Source organism: Prionailurus viverrinus, chromosome A2, assembly GCF_022837055.1.
Source record: "Prionailurus viverrinus isolate Anna chromosome A2, UM_Priviv_1.0, whole genome shotgun sequence".
Classification (NCBI taxonomy): domain Eukaryota; kingdom Metazoa; phylum Chordata; class Mammalia; order Carnivora; family Felidae; genus Prionailurus; species Prionailurus viverrinus.
In genome coordinates, this window is record NC_062562.1 from 69,725,318 (window position 1) to 69,746,478 (window position 21,161).

Sequence of the window (21,161 nt, forward strand, 5' to 3'; positions counted from 1 at the left end):
GAGTTGGAGAGGCACTTGGAATATTAAAGAAATAGAACAGATAGAAGGTGGATAAATTATGTATTCGTCAGGAATATGAACCCTTGGGTGAAAACACTTGACCAACACATGGATGGAACATGCTGGAAAGAGTGTGGTGGAGGTGGAAGGGCAGCAGGAACAGAGGATAGACCCTCACTGAGCCACTAAAGGCTCCTGGCCGGGTAGCGACGCCAGCAGACATTTGCTAGATCTCTGCTCTTTTGGCTAAAAGATTGAGTCCTGACAAGACACTGACTTGGTTGACCATTCAGGTTCCCATGGAGAAGAGAAACTGAGGAGACGGACTCAGTTCTGACTCATCTGCATAAGGGGCAAAAGGAACACTTCACTGTATGTGTGAAAACCAGAGAGAGAAGGCCAGGCAAGAACAGGTATGTGTCCACAGACTTGAGAGAGGTGATTTCAAAAACATTCCCCAAAATGTACTCGTGATTCTGTGGCACATAACTCTGGAACCCAAAGCATATTTTGGCTAATCAGGGTCCTCTGAGGATGATGGCTTTTTCTATTTCTGTAAAAAATGTCATTGGGATTTTGAAAGGGTTTGCACAGACTCTGTAGAATGCTTTGGGTAGTACTGACATTTAAACAATATTAAGTCTTCCAATCCATGCACGTGGGATCAGTTTCCATTTATGTATGTCTTTTAAAATTTCCTGCAGCAATGTTTGTAGTTTCCACTGTACAAGTCTTTCACCTCCTTGGTTAAACTTTCAATTATTTTATGTTTTACTGCTACTTTAAATGGAATTTTTTTAAAATTTCCTTGTCAGATCATTCATTGCTTATGTATAGAAATTTAACTGATTTTTGTGTTGACTTGTTTCCTGATACTTTGATGAATTCATTTATTATACCTAGAAGTATTTTTTGTCAAATCTTTAGAATTTTCTTTTTTTTATTTATTTTAGAGAGAAAGAGAATGTGTGAGTGGGGAAGTGGGGCAGAGGGGGGTGGGGAGAGAGAGAGAGAGAGAGAGAGAGAGAGAGAGAGAGAGAGAATCTCCAGCAGGCTCCACACTCAGCGTGGAGCCCAACCTGGGGCTCGATCCCATGAGCTGAGCAGTAATCAAGAGTCAGATGCTTGACCAACTGAGTCACCCAGACCCAAATCTTTTGAATTTTCTGCATATGAGATCATATCATCTGAAGTTTTCTTTTCTTTATTATTATTTTATTATTATTTTTGTGTGTGTGGTGTCTTTGGTTTTGGTATTGGGGTAATGCTCGCCCTGTAGAATGTATTTGTAAGCTCTCCTTCCTCTTCCATTTTTTGGAATAGTTTGAGGATAGGTATTAAGTCTTCTTTAAATGTTTGGTAGAATTCACCTGTGAGTCCATCGGGTCCTAAGCTTTTATTTGTTGGGAGTTTTTTGATTGATAATTCAAATTCATTATTAGTAATTGGTCTGTTCAGATTTTCTATTTCTTTGTGACTCAGTTTTGGAAGATTATATGTTTCCAGGAATTTATTCATTTCTTCCAGGTTGTCCAATTTGTTGGCATGATTTTTTGTAGTATTCTCTTATAATCCTTTGTATTTCTGTAATGTCAGTTGTTACTTCTCCTTTATTTCTGATTTTATTTATTTGGGTCCTTTCTCTTTTTTTCCTGATGAATCTGGCTGAGGGTTTACCAATTTTATCTTTTCAAAAAACTGGCTCTTGGTTTCCTTGATTTTTTTTCTATTGTTTTGATGAGGTAGTTTCCTTCTTTAAAAAAATTTTTTTTAATGTTTATTTATTTTTGAGAGGGGGAGAGGGGCAGAGACATAGGGAGACACAGAATCCGAAGCAGGCTCCAGGCTCTGAGCTGTCAGCACAGAGCCTGACACAGGGCTCGAACTCACGAACTGTGAGATCATGACTTGAGCCGAAGTCAGATGCTTAACTGACTGAGCCACCCAGGCACCCTGAGGTTATTTCTTTCTATTCCCCATTTGTTGAGTGTATTTTATCATACACTCAACAATGAAATGGTGAATTTCATCAAATGTTTTTTCTGCATCAATTGAGATAATCATGTATTTTTTTTCCCCTTCATTCTGTTGATGTGGTGTATTATACTGACTGATTTTTTATTTGTTGAACAATCTTTGCAATCCAGGAGTAAGTCCCATTTGGTCATTTAAAAATACTGCTGAATTCTGTCTGCTTGTATTTTGTCGTGGGTTTTTTCATCAATGTCTACTGGGGACAATAATCACCTGTAATTTTTTCTTGTAGTGTCTTTGTCTGGCTTTGGTGTCAGGGTTATTAATGCTGGCCTCACAGAATGAGTTAGGAAGAGTTGCTTCCTCTCCAATTTTTGGGAAAGTTTGAGAGAGACTGTTAATGGTTTTTCCTTAAATTTTTGGTAAAAATCACAAGTGAAATCACCAGGTTCAGGGCTTTACTTTGTTGGGAATTTTCTGATTACTGACTCAATTTCCTTCATAATTATAGGCCTATTCAAATTTTCTATTTGTTTGTGATTTAGTCTTGGTAGATTGTGTGTTTCTGGAAATATGTTCTTTTTACCAAGCTAATCCTTTTTTTTTCTTTTTTTTTTTTTGGTGTACAACTGTTCATGGCACTCTCTTATAATCCTTTAATGTCTATAGAAGGTAGAAATGTCCCTACTTTCATTTCTTTCCTCCCTCCCTCCCTTCCTTTAAGTAGTCTTCATGCTCAGCACGGAGCCCAGTGAGGGGCTTGAACTCAGGACCTGAGATTAAGATCTGAGATCAAGAGTTGCACACTTAATTGGCCAAGCCACACAGGCACTCCTACACTTTCATCTGATTTTAGTAATTTATGCCTTCTCTTTTTTCTTAGTCCATCTAGCTAAAGGTTTGTCAATTCTATTGATCTTTTTGAAGAACCAATTTTTTATTTATTTGTCCTTTTACTTTTCTTCCTTATTTCATTTAGCTGTTATTTTTATCATTTCCTTTTTTTCTGCTAGTTTTGTGTTTAGTCTGTTCTTCTTTGTCTAGTTCTGTAAATTATAAATTTAGGTTGCTGAAGTCTTTCTCACTTTTTAATCTGTGTATAGCTATAAAGTTTCTCTTCCCTTTAGCATCACTTTTGCTGACTCATAAGTTTTGCTATGTTTTGTTTTTATTTTCATTTGTCTCTAAGTATTTTATAACTTCCCTTGTGATTTCTTCTTTGATCCACTGGTTGTTTAAAAGTGTGTTGTTTAATTTCACAATTTTGTGAATATTCCATTTTTCCTTTGGTTAGCAATTTCTAACTTCATCATGTTGTGGTCAGAAAAAATACTTTGTATGATATATATTTTGTTAATCTATTGAGACTTCATTTGCTGCCCAACATGAAGTCCACCCTGGAAAATGTTTTGTGTGTATGACTGTGTATTCTGTTGTTGGGTAGAGTATTCTGTATGTCTGCTAGATCTAGTTCATTTATTTTGTTCAAGTCCTCTATTTCCTTATCTTCTGTCTGATTTTTCTATCCGTTATTCTCCAACTATTATAGTACAACTGACTATTTCTCCCTTCAATTCTGTCAGTTTTTGCTGTATTGAATTTTTTCTTAATATAGAATATCCTTTGTCTCTTAGGACTTTTTTTATTTAACTTTATTTTGCATGATATTAATATAGCCACCCCTGCTCTCTTTTAGGTACTGTTTGCATGGAATACATTTTCTTCCTTTCATTTTCAACCTGTTTGTGTCATTGGACCTGAAAAAGTCTCTGGTAGACAGCATATAGTTGGATCATGTGTTTTTATCCATTCTTCCAATCTCTTTTGATTGAAGGGTTTAATTCATTTGTATTTAAACTATTCACTGATAAGGAAAGACTTCTGTTCATGCTATTTGTTTCCTATATGCCTTATAGTTTTTCTGTCCCTCATTTCTTACATTACCGTCTTTTTTTGTTTTCAGTTGATTTTTTGTAGTGAAATGCTTAATTCCTTTCTCATTTCCTTTTGTGTATATTGTATAGCTATTTCTTTGTGGTTACTATGGAGATTATATGAAACACTTTAATGTTAAAACACTGTAATTTGGGGGCACCAGGGTGGCTCAGTCGACTGAGCATCTGACTTCAGCTCAGGTCATGATCTCATGGTTTATGAGCTCAAGCCCCGCATGAGGCTCTGTGCTGACAGCTCAGAGCCTGGAGCCCGCTTCAGATTCTGTGTCTCCCTCTCTTTCTACCCCTCTCCTGCTCTCACTCTGTCCCTCTCTCACACACAAAAAAAAAACAAAAAAAAAAAACAAAAAAAAAAACTTTAAAAAATTTTAAACACTGTGATTTGAATTTATACCAGCTTAATTTCAATAACATACACAAATTCTGCTCCTTTACAATTCTGTCCCTTCCCTTTCAATGGCTGATGTCACAAAATTACATCTTCATATGTGATGTACCCTAAAACATAAATAATTATTTATTTTAAATGCATTCATCTTTTTTTAAATATGAAATTTATTGTCAAATTGGTTTCCATACAACACCCAGTGCTCATCTCAAAAGCTGCCCTCCTCAATACCCATCACCCACCCTCCCCTCCCTCCCACCCCCCATCAACTCTCGAGTTTGTTCTCAGTTTTTAAGATTCTCTTATGCTTTGACTCCCTCCCTCTCTAACCTCTTTTTTCTCTTCCCCTCCCCCATAGACTTCTGTTAAGTTTCTCAGGATCCACATAGGAGTGAAAACATATGGTATCTGTCTTTCTCTATATGACTTATTTCACTTAGAATAACACTCTCCAGTTCCATCCACATTGCTACAAAAGGCCACATTTCATTCTTTCTCATTGCCACTTAGTATTCCATTGTGTATATAGACAATTTCTTTATACATTCATCAGTTGATGGACATTTAGGCTCTTTCCATAATTGCATTCATCTCTTAAATTATATAGAAAACAAGATTTTAAGTTACAAACTGATGTTACATTAGTTTTTACACTAATAATTTTTTCTTTAAATTTATTAGTCTCTTAAACAGTGTAGAAAACAAAAAGTGCATTACAAACAATAGTTACAATAATACTTTTTACAATTGCCAAGGCATTTACCTTTTCTGAGATGTTTATTTCTCCATATGGCTTCGAGTTACTCTCTAGTGTGTTTTCATTTCACCTCGCAAGATTCCCTTGAGCATTTCTGGCAGGGCAAGTCTACTGGCTGCAAATGCCTTCAGCTTTTGTTTATTTGGCAACGTCTTAGTTTCTTCCTCACTTTTTTTTTTATTTTAATTTTTTAATGTTTATTTATTTTTGAAGGATACAGAGACAGAGGTGAGTGAGGGAGGGGCAGAGAGGGGGAGACACAGAATCTGAAGTGGGCTCCAGGCTCTGAGCTGTCAGCACAGAGCCTGACGTGGAGCTCAAACTCACGAGCCGTGAGATCATGACCTGAGCCGAAGTTGGACGCTTACCTGACTGAGCCACTCAGGAACCCCAGTTTCTTCCTCACTTCTGAAGGAAAGTTTTGCCCAGATACAGGGTTCTTGGTTGACAGATTTTTTTCTTTTAGCACTTGGAATATATTAGTTCATTGCCTTCTGGCCTCTATAGTTTCTGATAAGAAATCTGCTTATGAGCACTATCAACAATAGCCAAAGTATGGAAAGAGCCCAAATGTCCATCGATGGATGAATGGATAAAGAAGATATGGTATACACACACACACACACACACACACACACACACACACACTGGAGTATTACTCGGCAATCAAAAAGAATGAAATCTTGCCATTTGCAATTATGTGGATGGAACTAGAGGGTAGTAAGCTAAGTGAAATTAGTCAGAGAAAGACAAATATCATATGCTTTCACTCACATGAGGATATTAAGACACAGAACAGATGAAAACAAGGGAAGGGAACCAAAAATAATATAGAAACAGGGAGGGGGACAAAATATAAGAGACTCTTAAATATGGAAAACAGAGGGTTACTGGAGGGGTTGTGGGAGGGGGGATGGGATAAATAGATAAGGGGCATTAAGGAATCAACTCCTGAAATCACTGTTGCACTATATGCTAACTTGGATGTAAATTAAAAAAAAAAAAACTCACATTAAAAAAAATAGAAATATGCTTACAGTCTTATTGAGGATCCACTGTATGTGATGATTCACTTCTCTCTTGTTGCTTTCAATATTCTCTCTTGGTCTCTGGCTTTTGAAAGGTTGATCATAATGTGCCTTGGTGTGGCTAAGTTCCTCTTACTTGGAGTTTGTTCAGCTTCTTGGATGTTTATATTCATGTTTTTCATAAAATTTTGGAAGTTTTCAAACATTATTTCTTCAAATATTCTCTGTGCTCCTTTTTCTCTCTCTTCTATTTCTGACACTTCTACAATGCATATGTTGGTCTGGTTGATGGTGCCCTACAAGACTCTTAGGCTCTGTCCACTTTTCTTCAATCTTTGTTCTTTCTGTCCCTCAGACTTGATCAAGTCCATTGTCCTGTCTTCAGTTCCCTGATTGTTCCTTCTGCTTGTTCAGATCTGTATTTGAATCCATGTGGCAAATTTCTCATTTCACTTTTTGTACTTTTTCGCTCCAGAATTCCTTGTTGTTATCTTTTTAGGTTATTGCTTTAATGATATTTCCATTTTTTTATACATTGTTTTCTTGACCTTCTCCACATATTCCTGTAGTTCTTTGAGCTATTTGTTTTTGTTGAGCACCTTTAAGACACGTATTTTAAAGACTTGTCTAGCAGATGTACCATTAGGTATTTTTCAGGAACAGTCTCTTTATTTAATTTTTGCCTTGAATGGACCATACTTTCCTGTTTCTTTGTATGATTTGTGATTTTTCTTGTTGTTGAACATCAGACATTTGAATCTAATAATGTGGTAACTATGGAAATAACATCCTCCTCTCCTTCCCAACAGTTTACTGTTGTTTTGCTAATATTTTTATTTTTATTTTATAAAGTTAATTGTTGTAGGCTGTCTCTGTTCTGAGAATAAGCCTGAAGTATAAACTTATGGACTTCTCAGGTCATTTCTGAGCTTTTCCCTGGGATGCACGCTCTCTTTCTAACTTTTCTGGTGTATGCAGTTGGTTTGGAACATCCTGGTCTTTACTGTCTAGCTCTTAAAGGGGAAAAAGTGAAAAAGGAAGGGATGGGGAGAAGGGCAGTGGCCACATAAGTGCCCTGGAGGCCACCTCAGCCAGAACAGGGAGACACTTGCAACAGCGTGGGGAGGTGTGACAGGGGCTGCCTGCCTCTTTAGTCAGTAGCAGCAAACACCATCAGAGTGCACAGTACCTATATTTGGAGGACAGGGTCCCTTTGCCCACCCTGCTCCTGCTTGCTATGTGCAAGCTCCCCAAGGAATATGTGCCCAGCGGCCTTTCAAGGGGCCTGAGTTGAGGACCGGTAGCTGCCACTGAGCTGAGACTGAAACTGACCAGGTGAACTGTAATTTACCCTCCAACTCTTCCCTGTAAGTGACAAGCCTTCAAGAGACTTAAAAATTCCAAAATACAGTTGACCCTCGAACAACACCAAGGTGATGAGCACCGACTGCCTGTGCAGTTAAAATCCGTGCATAACTCTTGACTCCCTCGGAACTTAACTAGTAATAGCCTACTGTTGACTAGAAGCCTCAATGACAACAAAGCCCGTCAATTAACACATATTTTGTATGTTATATGTATTGTATACTGCATTCTTACAATAAAGTAAGCTGGAGAAAAGGTTAGAAGAATCTCATAAGGAAGAGAATATACGTTTACAGTACTGTACTTTATGTATCGAAAAAAAATCTGTACCTAAGTGGAGCCACACGGGGCCACTTGCACCTGGGGTGAGGGTGATGGAGGAGATGTATGTGGGGGAGTATACGATGTGTAAATGGTGGGGGAGGGTGATGAGGGAGCAGCCATGTGTAGCTGGGGGCAGTAGGTGATGAGGAGTACACCACAGGTACATGCCGGGGGGGGGGGGCAGGTGATTGGGGAGCAGCCATGTGTACCTAGAAGGAGGAGGGTGGGGGAGCACACCATGTGAACCTGGGGTGAGGGTTATGAAGGAGCATACCATGAGTGCAGTGGGGGAGGGTGATGGGAAGCACACCACGTATACATGGCGGGGTGGGTTTAGATGGACACAGAGTCTTTTAGGCAGAAGAAATCACAGTGCAAAAGACACCAACATCACAGCCCGGTAGGCTTGAGGTAAAGCAAAGGCCAGTGTGTGGTGGGAGTGGAATGAGCCGGGAGGACAGGAGCAGGAGAGGTATGTGGGAACGGAAGAGTAGCAGGAGGGGGAGACGTAAGAGACAGAGAGGAGCCTCATTGGCTACCGTAAGGGCCTCTGACTGTGAACAGGGGAGTGGGGGGGTGGCCTCTGGAGAGTTGTGAGTAGAAGCCGAGACCTCTCTTTGACCATTTGCTTTGTTGGAAACAGACCAAAGCTGGGGAAGGGGGAAGCAAGAAGGCTAGTGAGGAGGCTCCTATGGTAATCTGGATAAAAGGAGGCAGCAGGAGAGGGGCAGACAGGAGAAACTGTCATGATGGCTTTTAGCCTGAGCAACTGGCAGAACAGACTAGCCCCTTGCTGAGTTGGGAAGATTGGGTGGGGAGGCTTGGGATGTGGTGGGGTGAAGACCAGGCCCTCGGGGTCCTCCCTCACTTCTCTCCTTCATTTGCTCAGCTAATGACATAGGGGGTATTCTTTTATTCCCAAGTGGGAGCAGATGACTTATTTGCTCATTTATAGATTTCTTAAAACTACAAGGTTTAGAAACAGTAGGAGAAGCAATTACTGTCACTTAGGGAGCGTTGCCTCAGGCCCGGAGCTAAGCAGAGTCTACGGATCAACTCATACACAATCACCCTAAGAAGGTCTCTTACGATCTCAGCCTCACAGTCAGGAGCTTGAAGCTTAGGGAAACTGAGTCACATTCCCAAGATCTGATAGAGAGGCATGAAGACAGAAATGAACCCGAGAGCATCCTAGCCCAGACCCTGAGGTATGTGACTTCTGCTTTTGTAAACCTACCCTGATTTTCTTTGTGGTGTACAAGTCAATACATTCTTTTAAGTGCTCCATTAACTTTGATACTTCGGTCAAGTCAATAGTAATGCAAGGGCACTCCACATTCTTTCCTCTCATTTCTAAGTGTTTGTTTCACACACTTGAAGTTATTCAATACATATAACTCAAGTTATGTCTTCACAATACACAATTATCTTAATAGTGTGAAAAAGTCTTCTTTTATATATGTGTATATATTCAGAAAATCATGGATTATGTCTTCCAAGATAAATAGCTGGTAAAAAAATATTGGTAAGCTGAAAGAAGGGAACCAGAAGAAGAACTGACTTGGATGTATTACCCATCACAAAGAAAACAGGGGGGGGCTTAATCTACTGCTTCTTTGGGAGGAGGGGGAAGGAGTTAAAAGGAATATCTGTATTAGGTACCTAATAATTTCATCTTGACCCGTCAGGGTTTTATAGAGATGATGCAGTTGAAACACAGCTGAGACACACATGAACGCTGGGGCCCCAATGTGTCACCAAGCTTTGTGAGCAAGGTTAAGTAGGGGAAAAAAAAAAAAAAAAAACAACCCTTCCACCAAAAGTCTTGACTTTTTCTTTCCTGGTTGTATAAGTCAGAAGTTGAGGGAAGAAAGTAGTTTTGCTCACTTCTGACAATGTTTTGAAACAGAAGCCAAAGTAACTGCTAAGAATTCAGTGGTAAGTGGTATTGCACAGAGCAAATCCTAGAACACAAGGCAGAAAAAGAACAACGGCCGTCACATCAGCCCAGCAGACACATGGACTAAATTCTACTCCGGTCCTGTGGATCTCAATGGTTCGTCCACAGGTTTTGACTTTTAGCTTCTATGAGATTACTTATTGCCATCACTGGCCCCCGCATTTTGTTCCTTATCCAACACCTAGTACTCCCCTGTGTGGTCCTATTCTACTCACTGGGGATCTTGTTAAAATGCAGATGCTGACGCAGCAGGTCGTCTGGGGGACCACGAGAGAGTCCGCACTCCTAACAAGCTCCTAGAGAGGCACTTATGCCACCAGCCCCAGCTTTGAGTAGCAAAAACTAGACACTTTAGAAGTACCTGTTGATCTTCATAACATATTATTATTCTCCGTCTCAGAAGAGAAATCGGAGTCATAAAGAGATTAGGTCGCTCCCTTCACCTGAACTCTTCCGTAGGTCCTGTGAGCTCTAAGCCCAGAAGGACCCCACGCCGCTCTGTTGCCACCACCCTCGCCCAGGCCACCACTGCTGTCAAATCACCTTTGATCATTCTACTTCTCTGCTAAACACCCCCTAAGGAATTCCTATTCCTTTTCTGTTACGTTCTTTGTCTCTCTTTAAAGCAGTAAGAAGTTGGGTTTCTAACACAACCTGATGATACTTTAACACATTTAGAGTCACTGTAATATATATTGTAGGTAGTCTTCTACTGCCATCATAGTTTGCTTTTATAACTCCTCCATGTTTCTCTTGTCTTTGAAAAAAGTTTATTACCATCTTTGATGCAGATTTAGAATGCAGACATGTTACTCTTAATCCCAAGAGTAAACACTACAAACATGTATAATAAACCATCAAACTCAATAGTGGCATTCCTTTTGTCCCTGCTGTCTACCCCTCTGCCAGTCGTTATCAACCTAACCTGGGACAGACATGCTATTTCCTCTTCCCGCCTTATCATGTGCTTCCCCGGTTTGGAGAAGCCTCACAAACAAAAATGCTGGGCAGAGTCACCCACGGACGGCAAAAGTAACACTGGAGCTGACTTTCTTTCACTGCAGCGTCTGGTGACAAATGGGAGGCCAGTTTGGGGGTGGGGAACAGAGCACAGAGAACTGGCTCATCAGCTGGAAGGTGGGCTCGAACCCAATGACCTGTAGGATTCTGTCAGTCACTTCATAGGATTTTCTCTCCTCCTTTTTGGAGCTAATAAAACATCCCTGTCGGCCACAAACCCAGTGCTAAGCTCATTTTGTTTTCAGGAATAACGATTACCTTCAAGGGTCTCAAATGAGTAGCCAGCCTACCTTCCCATCAGACAGCTTTTCCTCCACAGAGATGTAAGGGTTAAAATATCAATATACAACAAACAGCAGACAGCAAAACAATATCTCACATCATTTGAAAGTACCTCCCTGAGACATTAAAAGTCTAAAAAAAAAAATAGAAAATGTATTAGAGGACACTAAAAGTTTATAAAAGGTCAACTGAAAAGGTAAAAGGCAGGTCAAATGGAAAATGCATGTTGGGTTTTGGCTGAAGTTCCACAGACGACCCAAATGTGTAAAATAAGAGAAAGAATTTCAAACTTCATCATTTTTAACTGTGGGATCTATAGCTTCCACGTTTTTCTACTAGACCAGAGGTCAGGAGTTCCTGCTGCCATCACACTGTCTCGCTGTCCTTCAGGAGCCCAGAGGCAGGGGTCATCTGTTTAATATCCACTGTATGTCACTGAGGCTAAGCACAGCACTTAACACACGGCACCTGTGCTAAAGACACATTTGGCAGGTGACAGAAGGAAACTGTGTGGGTACACACCATCATTTGGGGACCTCTCTGCCACCTCTCTGCCCTCTGTCTAGTTTGACCCAAGTGTGTCCTTACTTCAACTCTGAAATGACTAAAGTCATTTCAAAGAATTTAGGGAGAAAAGTTCACAATGACAGACCGGGGAGGTGGCCTGGACAGGTGAAGAAGCAGACCTGAAAGGTAAGCTAAGGACCTTAACTGCAAGCAAAGGGGGTGGGGACAGTCTGTCTGACCAGCTCTGCATGCTGGAACCATGTAAGGAACACACTTCAGACTTGTGTCGTCCTCCCGGAGGTAGGAGCAGTTTTTACGAACGTGGACTGGGTGCTCAGACTCTGTCTTCTCTCTGTCATTGGCAGAGAGCAGAATAAGAAGCAGGAGACTTAACTGTGCTAGAAGTTTCTGTCCCCAGTGATCAAAGATTATAGATGGGAATGCTGTCATTATTAAAGTAACAACATGAGCTGCCTACCAACAGGACAAGCTATAAAAAAGGCATTTCCTTTTGAATTGCACTCTGTGTGAAGTGTGTTATCTATCTCTAGTAGCTAAAGATAGTAAATGCTTTTATGGAGGGAACAAAAACCTCACATTTTCAAATGGCAGGAAAAAAATTAAACTCCCATTTTTTAAAAAAAAAAATTTTTTTTTTATTTTTTTATTAAAATTTTTTTTTCCAACGTTTTGTTTATTTTTGGGACAGAGAGAGACAGAGCATGAACAGGGGAGGGGTAGAGAGAGAGGGAGACACAGAATCGGAAACAGGCTCCAGGCTCTGAGCCATTAGCCCAGAGCCCGACGCGGGGCTCGAACTCACGGACCGCGAGATCGTGACCTGGCTGAAGTCGGACGCTTAACCGACTGCGCCACCCAGGCGCCCCAAAAAAAAAAAAAAAATTTTTTTAACATTTATTTATTTTTGAGACAGAGAGAGACAGAGCATGAACGGGGGAGGGGCAGAGAGAGAGGGAGACACAGAATCGGAAGCAGGCTCCAGGCTCCAAGCTGTCAGCCCAGAGCCCGACGCGGGGCTCGAACTCACGGACCATGAGATCGTGACCTGAGCTGAAGTCGGACGCTCAACCGACTGAGCCACCCAGGTGCCCCTAAACTCCGATTTTTATATGGGAGAACACTCTAGATGTATCTACTTTACATGAACTGAGTAATGCAAATGGTAAGAAATAGCAATTGAATTGTCATAGAAAAAAAAGGTGGCATCAGAGTTCGAAAGAATTATCAGAGTAACAATGGCAGAGAGAGTGAGACACACAGGCAGAAAATCAGACAGACACATGGAACTTTCTGGGAAAAAAGTATCAAGGAGGAACTCAGTGCTGTGAGGCAATAATTCTTGGGCTTCACTAGATGAAACTGATCTCAAACCACCCCTCTCCACCAACCCTAAATATCTGGTCAGCTAGTCACCTTCTGCCATTGGGATGAACTGGTAAGGAGAACCCTGGTAGCTGTGAAAAGTATATCAGTATCAGTACACAGGCATTTGTGACTTTTAAAACAAATAACTTAAAGATTTCCAGTTACTTTCTTTCACCAAAAACATAAATTCTAAACTAATTTCATCCTGAAGGGGGTGCCCGAGAGCAACACAGTGGAGGGGAATGGCTGAGAGTCCTGGGGAAGCACAGTGTCCCTCCCACCCCCGACCCACCTGGGTCTCTTCACCCACTGTTTCTTTGGAAAATAAACCATGAACACCTTAGAGCTGCAGAGGTCAGAGATGGCGACAGGTGACTGCAGGGCTGTCTCATCACTGTCTCCACATACCTGAAGCACTGTCACATTGAACACTTATGCTTATTCCCCTGGCTCTAAAACAGGCTGCCCCAGAACTGAAGCAGCTCTGTTTGTGTCTCAGCCCTGGTTTGGAAGGTTATTAAACTGTCAAAACACACTCCCCACTATTTCCATTTTCCTGCAGTTGGGGTCATTCAGTCAGACCGCTAGAGTCACTGCAGGTTGACAGATTTGGTACAATTGAGACATAGATTTGGTACAAGATCGAGACATTAGAACAGTCAGGACACCATCAACAAATTCACCATAAATGCACTGCTGGAAAGGAAGAAAAATGTATCTCCCAGTGGAATACTGGATGGAATGCTGCATCTTCTATCTTTTTAAATCAGTATTAGTCACACTAACCAGTATTAAAACAAACCATCTTTCAAGAAAACTCAGATCGCGTTAACACCCCCGATGTCATTACTGACTGTTCTCTTTGATCCCTCTCTATGCGTTTGTGCGATTACACAGTGGGAATCAACTACTCAAAATAACACATCACCCACTGCCCTCTTCCCCGAACATGGCTTTACAGTTGTCTGGCTAGTTACATGGCCTTGATTTTGACCATTAACTTTGGTGACCACATAATATCCCATAAAGAAGAGAAGCCATCATTGAATCATCCTTTTCTTGGCAGCCCCCATTCCTCCCCTGTCCCCACATTCATCTTGTGGGCACCACGTTCAGTTCAGGCCACCACTCAGACCTTCCTGAAATCCAGGCCCTGCTTGCTCTCCTTCAGACCCACAACTCTGCTTTACCACGGCTTTTATGTTTTTTTCTGATTGTTCTCAAAGTTCCTTTTTTCTTCCAGTTGTACTGAGGTATAACTGACACAGAGCATTGTGTAAGTTGAAGATATAAACATCATGATTTGATATATACTTATGCATTGTAAAAGAATCACCACAAAGTTATCTAACATCCATCACTTTGCGTGGTTACATATATATTTTTTCCTTTGTGATGAGAACTTTTTTTTTAAATTTTTTTTTCAACGTTTTTTATTTATTTTTGGGACAGAGAGAGACAGAGCATGAACGGGCGAGGGGCAGAGAGAGAGGGAGACACAGAATCGGAAACAGGCTCCAGGCTCCGAGCCATCAGGCCAGAGCCCGACACGGGGCTCGAACTCACGGACCGCGAGATCGTGACCTGGCTGAAGTCGGACGCTTAACCGACTGTGCCACCCAGGCGCCCCTGTGATGAGAACTTTTAAGATCTACCCTCTTAGCAGCTTCCAAATATGCAGTATTGTTAACCATAGTCACCATGAACTTACTTACCTTATTACTGGAAGCTTGTACCTCTGACCCTCTTCCCCATCCCACCCCTCGTGCCACAAGCTGTGAAAGGGCAGCAGTGTGGACGTCTTCGTCACACCCTTCCTCCTGTGTGAACACAGCGGCTGCTGCCAAGTTAGCTAATGTCTGAATGAATGAGTGAAGTCTATCTTTCCTCCCTACCCAGGAGGACATGTCCAATGGGCCCTGTCAGCAGCCTGATGTGGAAAGATTGGAGCCAGGGGGGAGACAGCATTTAGGGAGCTCTGGCTTTCTTCAGTGACATTTTGGCCACCTCTATATAGAAAGACTAACTAAAATGAGGAGTGCTTTTTTTTTTTTTCAATATATGAAGTTTATTGTCAAATTGGTTTCCATACAACACCCAGTGCTCATCCCAACAGGTATCCTCCTTCAATACCCATCACCCACCCTCCCCTCCCTCCCACCCCCCATCAACCCTCAGTTTGTTCTCAGTTTTTAAGAGTCTCTTATGCTTTGGCTCTCTTCCACTCTAACCTCTTTTTATATGATTCCAATTTGCATTTAAAGTGCTGAGGCTCAGAAGGGACATGGCCCACTCTGATACCACAGACCTTAGGCCTCCTAAGCCCCTGTCCAGGTGCCTCTTTTTGTTTCCCAAACCACGTCTTCTCTGCACATCCCTCACCTAGCTCAAGGCACAAATGAGCTAATGGTAGGCCCTAAGCTTCAGCCTTGGTTTCTTCTGGTTCCTGGGCGGACTTGGAGCCCTACTTCTGAACTTCAGTTACACACCTCGTTTGTCAGTATCTTCCCCTGGGTCTTGCTCCAACCTGCATCAGCCCCCTAGAACCACGATGATGAGGTCACAGTCCTCCCCTTGTCCCAGGTAGGAGCAGGTCTGCAATGGTGTAGATCTGCTTTCCTCCACTCAGCCACGCTGGCCTGGGGAGCTGGTTCCAGGATGTGAGCTGCCACTCTCCCCCGTCCTCCAGTGAGCTAGTAGGTTCTCTAAAACCTTCTGCCTTTTCTTCTTCATGCATAAGCAAAGCTCACCAAATCCACTCCCCCCACCCAGATCAACAGAGGAGAAAGGGAGCCACCCCAGCAAGTCCACAAATACTGGCTTGTGTCTCACAAAGATACCATATTCCTGAGCAGTCTATTCTGCATAATATTTATCCTGTGAACCTATCATATGATGTCAGTGCACGGAGTTTCTCTTCCTAGAGTGCCACGCCCTGCATGGCCTTCTTACCCTGAATATCTCCCAAGGGCACGGTGCCCTGAGCATTACAGGATTTCAACAAACATCTGCAGAGGGCGTGGATCCCACTGACAGGATGAAGGGGGTATCTACACTGGAATCACTGAAAACCCAACAGGCCCTATTTTTTTATGACTAGTTCTAAACAATCATATCAAAGCGCTTACATTGCTTCCAAGCTTAGTGCTGTGACAGAGGACACAGACCCTGATTTGGTAGTGAAATTATGGAAACCACACACTCCTATGGCACAAAGCAAGTCTTATTTTCTTAAGATACTCTGATAGGTATACCTGGGGATTGGCTATTTCATACTGCTATGGGTCTGCATGAAATGTACAAATGGAAGAAAGAGGGTGACGACTCACTCTAGAGGGGTGGAGGCACCCAAATCAATGTCTCCCAGCAGGTGGTGAATGGGCCCTTTCATCAGCTCCAATGGTAACTATATCATGGCAGGCCTTGGAAGAAAATGAATGCCTCCCATTTCTCCAAATGCCTCCAACTACAAGGTAGAATGGGATCAAACCACAGTGCCCGAGGTGTTTGAGAGGCTGGGCTTTGCCCTGAACAGCTGCTCACTGGCAATTCTGGTCTTTCTCCACTGTCTACAAAGGGACTTGATATTTTTTACTTGGGACTCTCCTGCCCTACATTTATGCCATCTTCTAGTGTCCTGCAGTCGGTGCTGTGGCCACAGGACAGACAGCAGCTGTTTGGAGCTCTGCAGCTCCAGAGACTTGGCGGGCATAGTAAAGGCTGGCAGGAAAGGAAGACCACAGGGCCTCTCTTCTTGGTCCCTTCCCCAATCACTCCTTCCCCACTCACTGCCACTTAAACATTCATTCATACTCTTCAGTCCCATCCACCCGTATACCAGACTGAGTCTCTCACACACATGGCTTCCCTGCATCCTGAAGTTTTCCTCCATAGCTCTCACCATGGTTGGTGACCATTTGTGCAACTGCGCAGGCTTTCACACACAGTTGTGCAAACTGTGCAACACACAAGTGGGTGAGGGCTGGAACCCAGGCCGCACTGCAGTGTCCCATGCACCTGCTGTACCTCAGCAGCTGTACAGTACATATGGACTGAGTGAGCAGTTCCGGCAGGCCGGGACTCCGGGATCCAAGCGTGGCCACTCTGAATCCCGACCGCAGGCTGACCAGTTCCCTCAGCTGGCAGACATGAGACTGCCTGGTGCCTGAGATGTAAATCGTACTGAAGCACGGGCTCACTAGGGGGGCCCAAAGTATACAGAAGGGATTAAAATTCAGCACAGTCAATGCTGTTAATGCACTTGGCAAAGCACCCGGGAGAGTGCAGGAAGTGACGACAGAAAAAAAAGAAATTTAGAAGACTTTGACCCAATTTCTCTGATCTGTTTCTTTCTTGAGCGGGGGGGGGGGGGGGGGGGGGGGGGGGGGGGGGGATGGGGGAGATGGGGTCAGACTAATCCAGATGAAATCTGATTTTTGCACCCCCCCCCCCAACTTTAACTGAAAATTTGCACTTCACCTGATGCTGGAATATGAAAGAATAAAAATCCACTTACACGTGAAAAGTGGTATTAACCCTGGTTGAAAGCTTTTAACGCAGAGCAGCCTCTGAACTGTTACGGAAAATACATATTCAGATCTTTTAGTAACGTTAAAAAAATAATAAAGGTGATTCCTTAAAAAAAAAAAAAAAAACTGGGGAGGGGTGCCTGGCTCAGTCGGTTAAGTGTCTGACTTTGGCTCAGGTCATGATCTCACGGTTTGTGAGTTCAAGCCCCATATCAGGCTCAGTGCTGACAGCTCAGAGCCTGGAGCCTGCTTCAGATTCTGTGTCTCCCTCTTTCTGCCCCTCCCTGCTCTCACTCTGTCTCTCTTTCAAAAATAATAAATAAACATTAAAAAAAAAAACCTGGGGAGTACCTGGTGGAAGAAAACTGTAAAAGACCTAAAAAATAAATGTCTCCACTCCCCTTGCATCTTGAGAACAGCATGTCCTCAGGAGAACAGGAGTAAGAAAACTTACACTCAATCCCCCCAATGCTTTTTTTTTTTTTAATTTATGATTGATATACAAAAAGCTGGACCTATTTAATGGATACGACTTGGTGAGTTTGGAAATAAATACACACTGTGAAGTCGGCACCACTATATATGCCATAAATCTATTCATCACCTCCAAACTTATTACTGTTATTATGGTGCTAAGAACCCTTAATGTAACAGCTACCGTCTTCATAAAGTTTGAAGTGGACAATACAGTGCTGTTAACCATAAGCTCTACACTGTAGAGTACATCTCTAGGACATATTCATTTCAGTCCTGCATGACTGAAACTTCATAAAAACCAAGGCAAGAACTGCTCCTAGAATTGTGCCTACCTGGGGTGTGCAATGAAAAGAGAGAGCCCCCGCCTTCCACTGCCTAGGTGGAGACTGTGTCCAGCAAGGCAGCAAACACAGGAAGGACGCCCGTCGCCTCACCTCAGCACATAGTGGCCGAAAGACAGGAGCTCTACTGAGCAATGCCCAGCCACCCTGCTATCCCTTCCTTCTCAGAAGGTGCCCTCAAAGGGAAGGAAAACATCTCACATATAATGTGAACAATAGGGAACCAGCCTGTGTCCCAAGGGAGGCTTGAAATCACCCTCCATAGTACCTGAGAATTTTAGATAGGGAAAGCAGTTTTGTAAGAATTAAGAAACCACTAATTTTTTTTGAGTCTGTGGCATCACTTTGGGTAATGTTCCCTAATTAGACCAAATGTAACTTGTGCAAAAATGTGCTCTATTTATAAGTACTCAGAATACAAGTGAATGCATAGTAAATACTTGTTGAATGAATGAATAAAAAGCAAACCAAGAGAAAACAAATGGTCAGCAATGACAGGATATCTAAGCAAATCACCATTTAGTAGCATAATTAATATTTAGTCCCGATGCATTATGATGGCAGCGACCCTACTGCTTGTATAGAAATGTATACACGAAATAATTTTTAAGGGTGATGACAGGGAGCAAACAATATGGTTATAGGAACTGCAAAAACATGCATAAAAGGTGCACCACTAATTAGGTAAGAATATGAGGTAACAGACATACAGCCCAATAGACGCTGCACTTTATATTGACACAAATGCACAGTGAGGGTGATCATCAGAACTAAATGAATAAACACAGCCTGAATTTTCTCTTCTAGCATATTCCATAGCAGTGACTTTCACAAATGCTTGCAGAGGACACAAAAAGTACACAGAGCAGAGACAAGGACGAGGTGTGGGCTGACCTGGAGTGGCGTTGGGGGGCTGCCTGGTGTAGGATACGTTGAAGGCGGGCTCCTCGATCAGCGGTGGGGGATACATGCGCCTCCGGATGAAGAAGCCAGCTCCGCAGCAGAAGAGCACGCCCATCATCAAAAGGAACCTGAGCGAGAGCACAGCGGTGAGCTGGGGCTCAGGGCTCAGCAGTGGGGCTCAGGGTGCAGCAGGGAGCTGGGGTTCAGGGCACAGCAGTGGGGCTCAGGGTGCAGCGGGGAGCTGGGGTTCAGGTGCAGCGGCGGGGCTCAGGGCGCAGAAGTGGGGCTCAGGGTGCAGCGGGGAGCTGGGGTCCAGGGCGCAGCGGCGAGGTGGGGTTCAGGGCGCAGCGGGGAGCCGGGGTTCAGGGCACAGCGGGGAGCCGGGGCTCAGGGTGCAGCAGCGAGGTGGGGCTCAGGGCACAATAGTGGGGCTCAGGGCACACAGTGGCTGGCCTGGGCCCATGGACTGGGAGATCCGTGGGCACTGAATCCCACGTGCTAGGGTCAGAAGGCAGGGCTCGGTGCCCGGCTCCTCAGGCTGGCCTTCCTCTGACTTTTCCCCCAGGACCTTCTTGGGTGGGTGACACCAGGGAGACCACTGGCCTGCAGACTTCTGGGATGCCCCTGAATGCAGCCCACTCACACTGAGAAGGTCTCTCAGTGTGGTTTCTGTCTCCAATAGCTCCAAATGCTTAGCTGCCTTCCAAGGGTTGGTGCCATCTCTTTCCTGTCCATGGCTCTACCTCAATTCAATTTTAGTCAAAACAGGAGATGCTTTCTCAACCTTGCTTGAATGCCATGGGTGACCCAGCTTTTGCCTCGCTGCCCATGTCCCCCATTTTCCATTCTTCACTGGGAAAGCAACACGGATAAGAACATTTATCCTTTCTAGCCATTTTCTTTCCATTATTACGTGAATATTCAGAAAGAAATTTTACATGGTGACCTTCCCAGAGCACACCTTAATTATAGAAAACTACAGGACTAGAGAAAGTACTCATACTCCATAAAAGAGCCGCAGATATAAAATCTCTATGTTCTAAGTATGGCTGACCTCCTATGTGACCTTAAAGTCTAATGAAGAGTAGAGCAGACTGCTTTAAGGACAGGGCCTTTGTCTAATTCATCTGAAAATTCTCTGATATTGTCACATCACTGGCATTCAATAAATGACTGAGAAATGGATAAATGGTTCTTCCCACCTCACATTTGCACTATACCTTGTATTTCTAGAAACATGGGAAGTCATTCTGAGAAGGGCCAAGTTGTCTGTCCTGCACAGACACGGCTGCGAAACTGTGATGGGACTCGTGGAACCTTCCAGAACCTCACTCATGCCCACACTTTGTGGGCAGCCTACTGCCTTGTGAAAGATGAATGAGCAGGAGAGCCCGCTGCATTGTGGTCAAAGGCATGTGACCACACAAAAACGAAATTTAAGAAAAAAGGAGGCGATAAAGTCTTTAAGAATATGAATACGATGTTAAGTGTAAGTCCATCAGTTGGTCAGGAAATGATTTGGGAAAGGGCTGAAATTGTGGCTATCGGACCTGTCTTCTAGTTCATTATTCATTCAATAATGTTGAACCACCTGCTCTGGTCCTAGAACCATGTTGCGCATTATAGAGAGTAAGGTAAAGTCCCTTCCCACCCACTAAACCTGAATTGTGATAGAGGAGGGGGACGGCAAACAACAAATTTACAAAATCACTGATTTACAACTCTGGTAAGTGCTAAGAAGGAAAACCAAAGGTGCCGTCGTAAGTGCGTGTGTGTGCGCGCACACGCAAGTGCACGTGTGTATACAGTTAAATATACATAATGTAAAAGTGACCATTTTCACCATTTTTACGTGTACAATTCAGTGCAACAAGAGGTTTTAAACAAGGGTATGTGTTATAGCGAGGCGACCTAAAAAACTTCTTTTCCTTCAAAGCAGTATCTGAGCTTAGTTCTGAAGGATGG

At 43.0% G+C, this 21,161-nt stretch overlaps 1 protein-coding gene and 1 long non-coding RNA gene across 2 annotated transcripts in view; one reads left to right on the forward strand and one right to left on the reverse strand.

The window, feature by feature from the left end:
* Positions 1 to 21,161, reverse strand: part of VOPP1 (VOPP1 WW domain binding protein) — a 111,389-nt gene that overhangs the window by 6,882 nt on the left and 83,346 nt on the right. The window contains exon 4 of the mRNA XM_047834762.1: positions 19,188 to 19,324. Within this exon, the coding sequence (XP_047690718.1) occupies positions 19,188 to 19,324 (137 nt within the window). The remainder of the gene's footprint in view (positions 1 to 19,187; positions 19,325 to 21,161) is intronic.
* On the forward strand, positions 163 to 20,912 carry LOC125152657 (uncharacterized). The gene is made up of 3 exons (XR_007147262.1): positions 163 to 413; positions 19,101 to 19,342; positions 20,430 to 20,912. It is a non-coding gene; the product is annotated as an uncharacterized LOC125152657 (long non-coding RNA).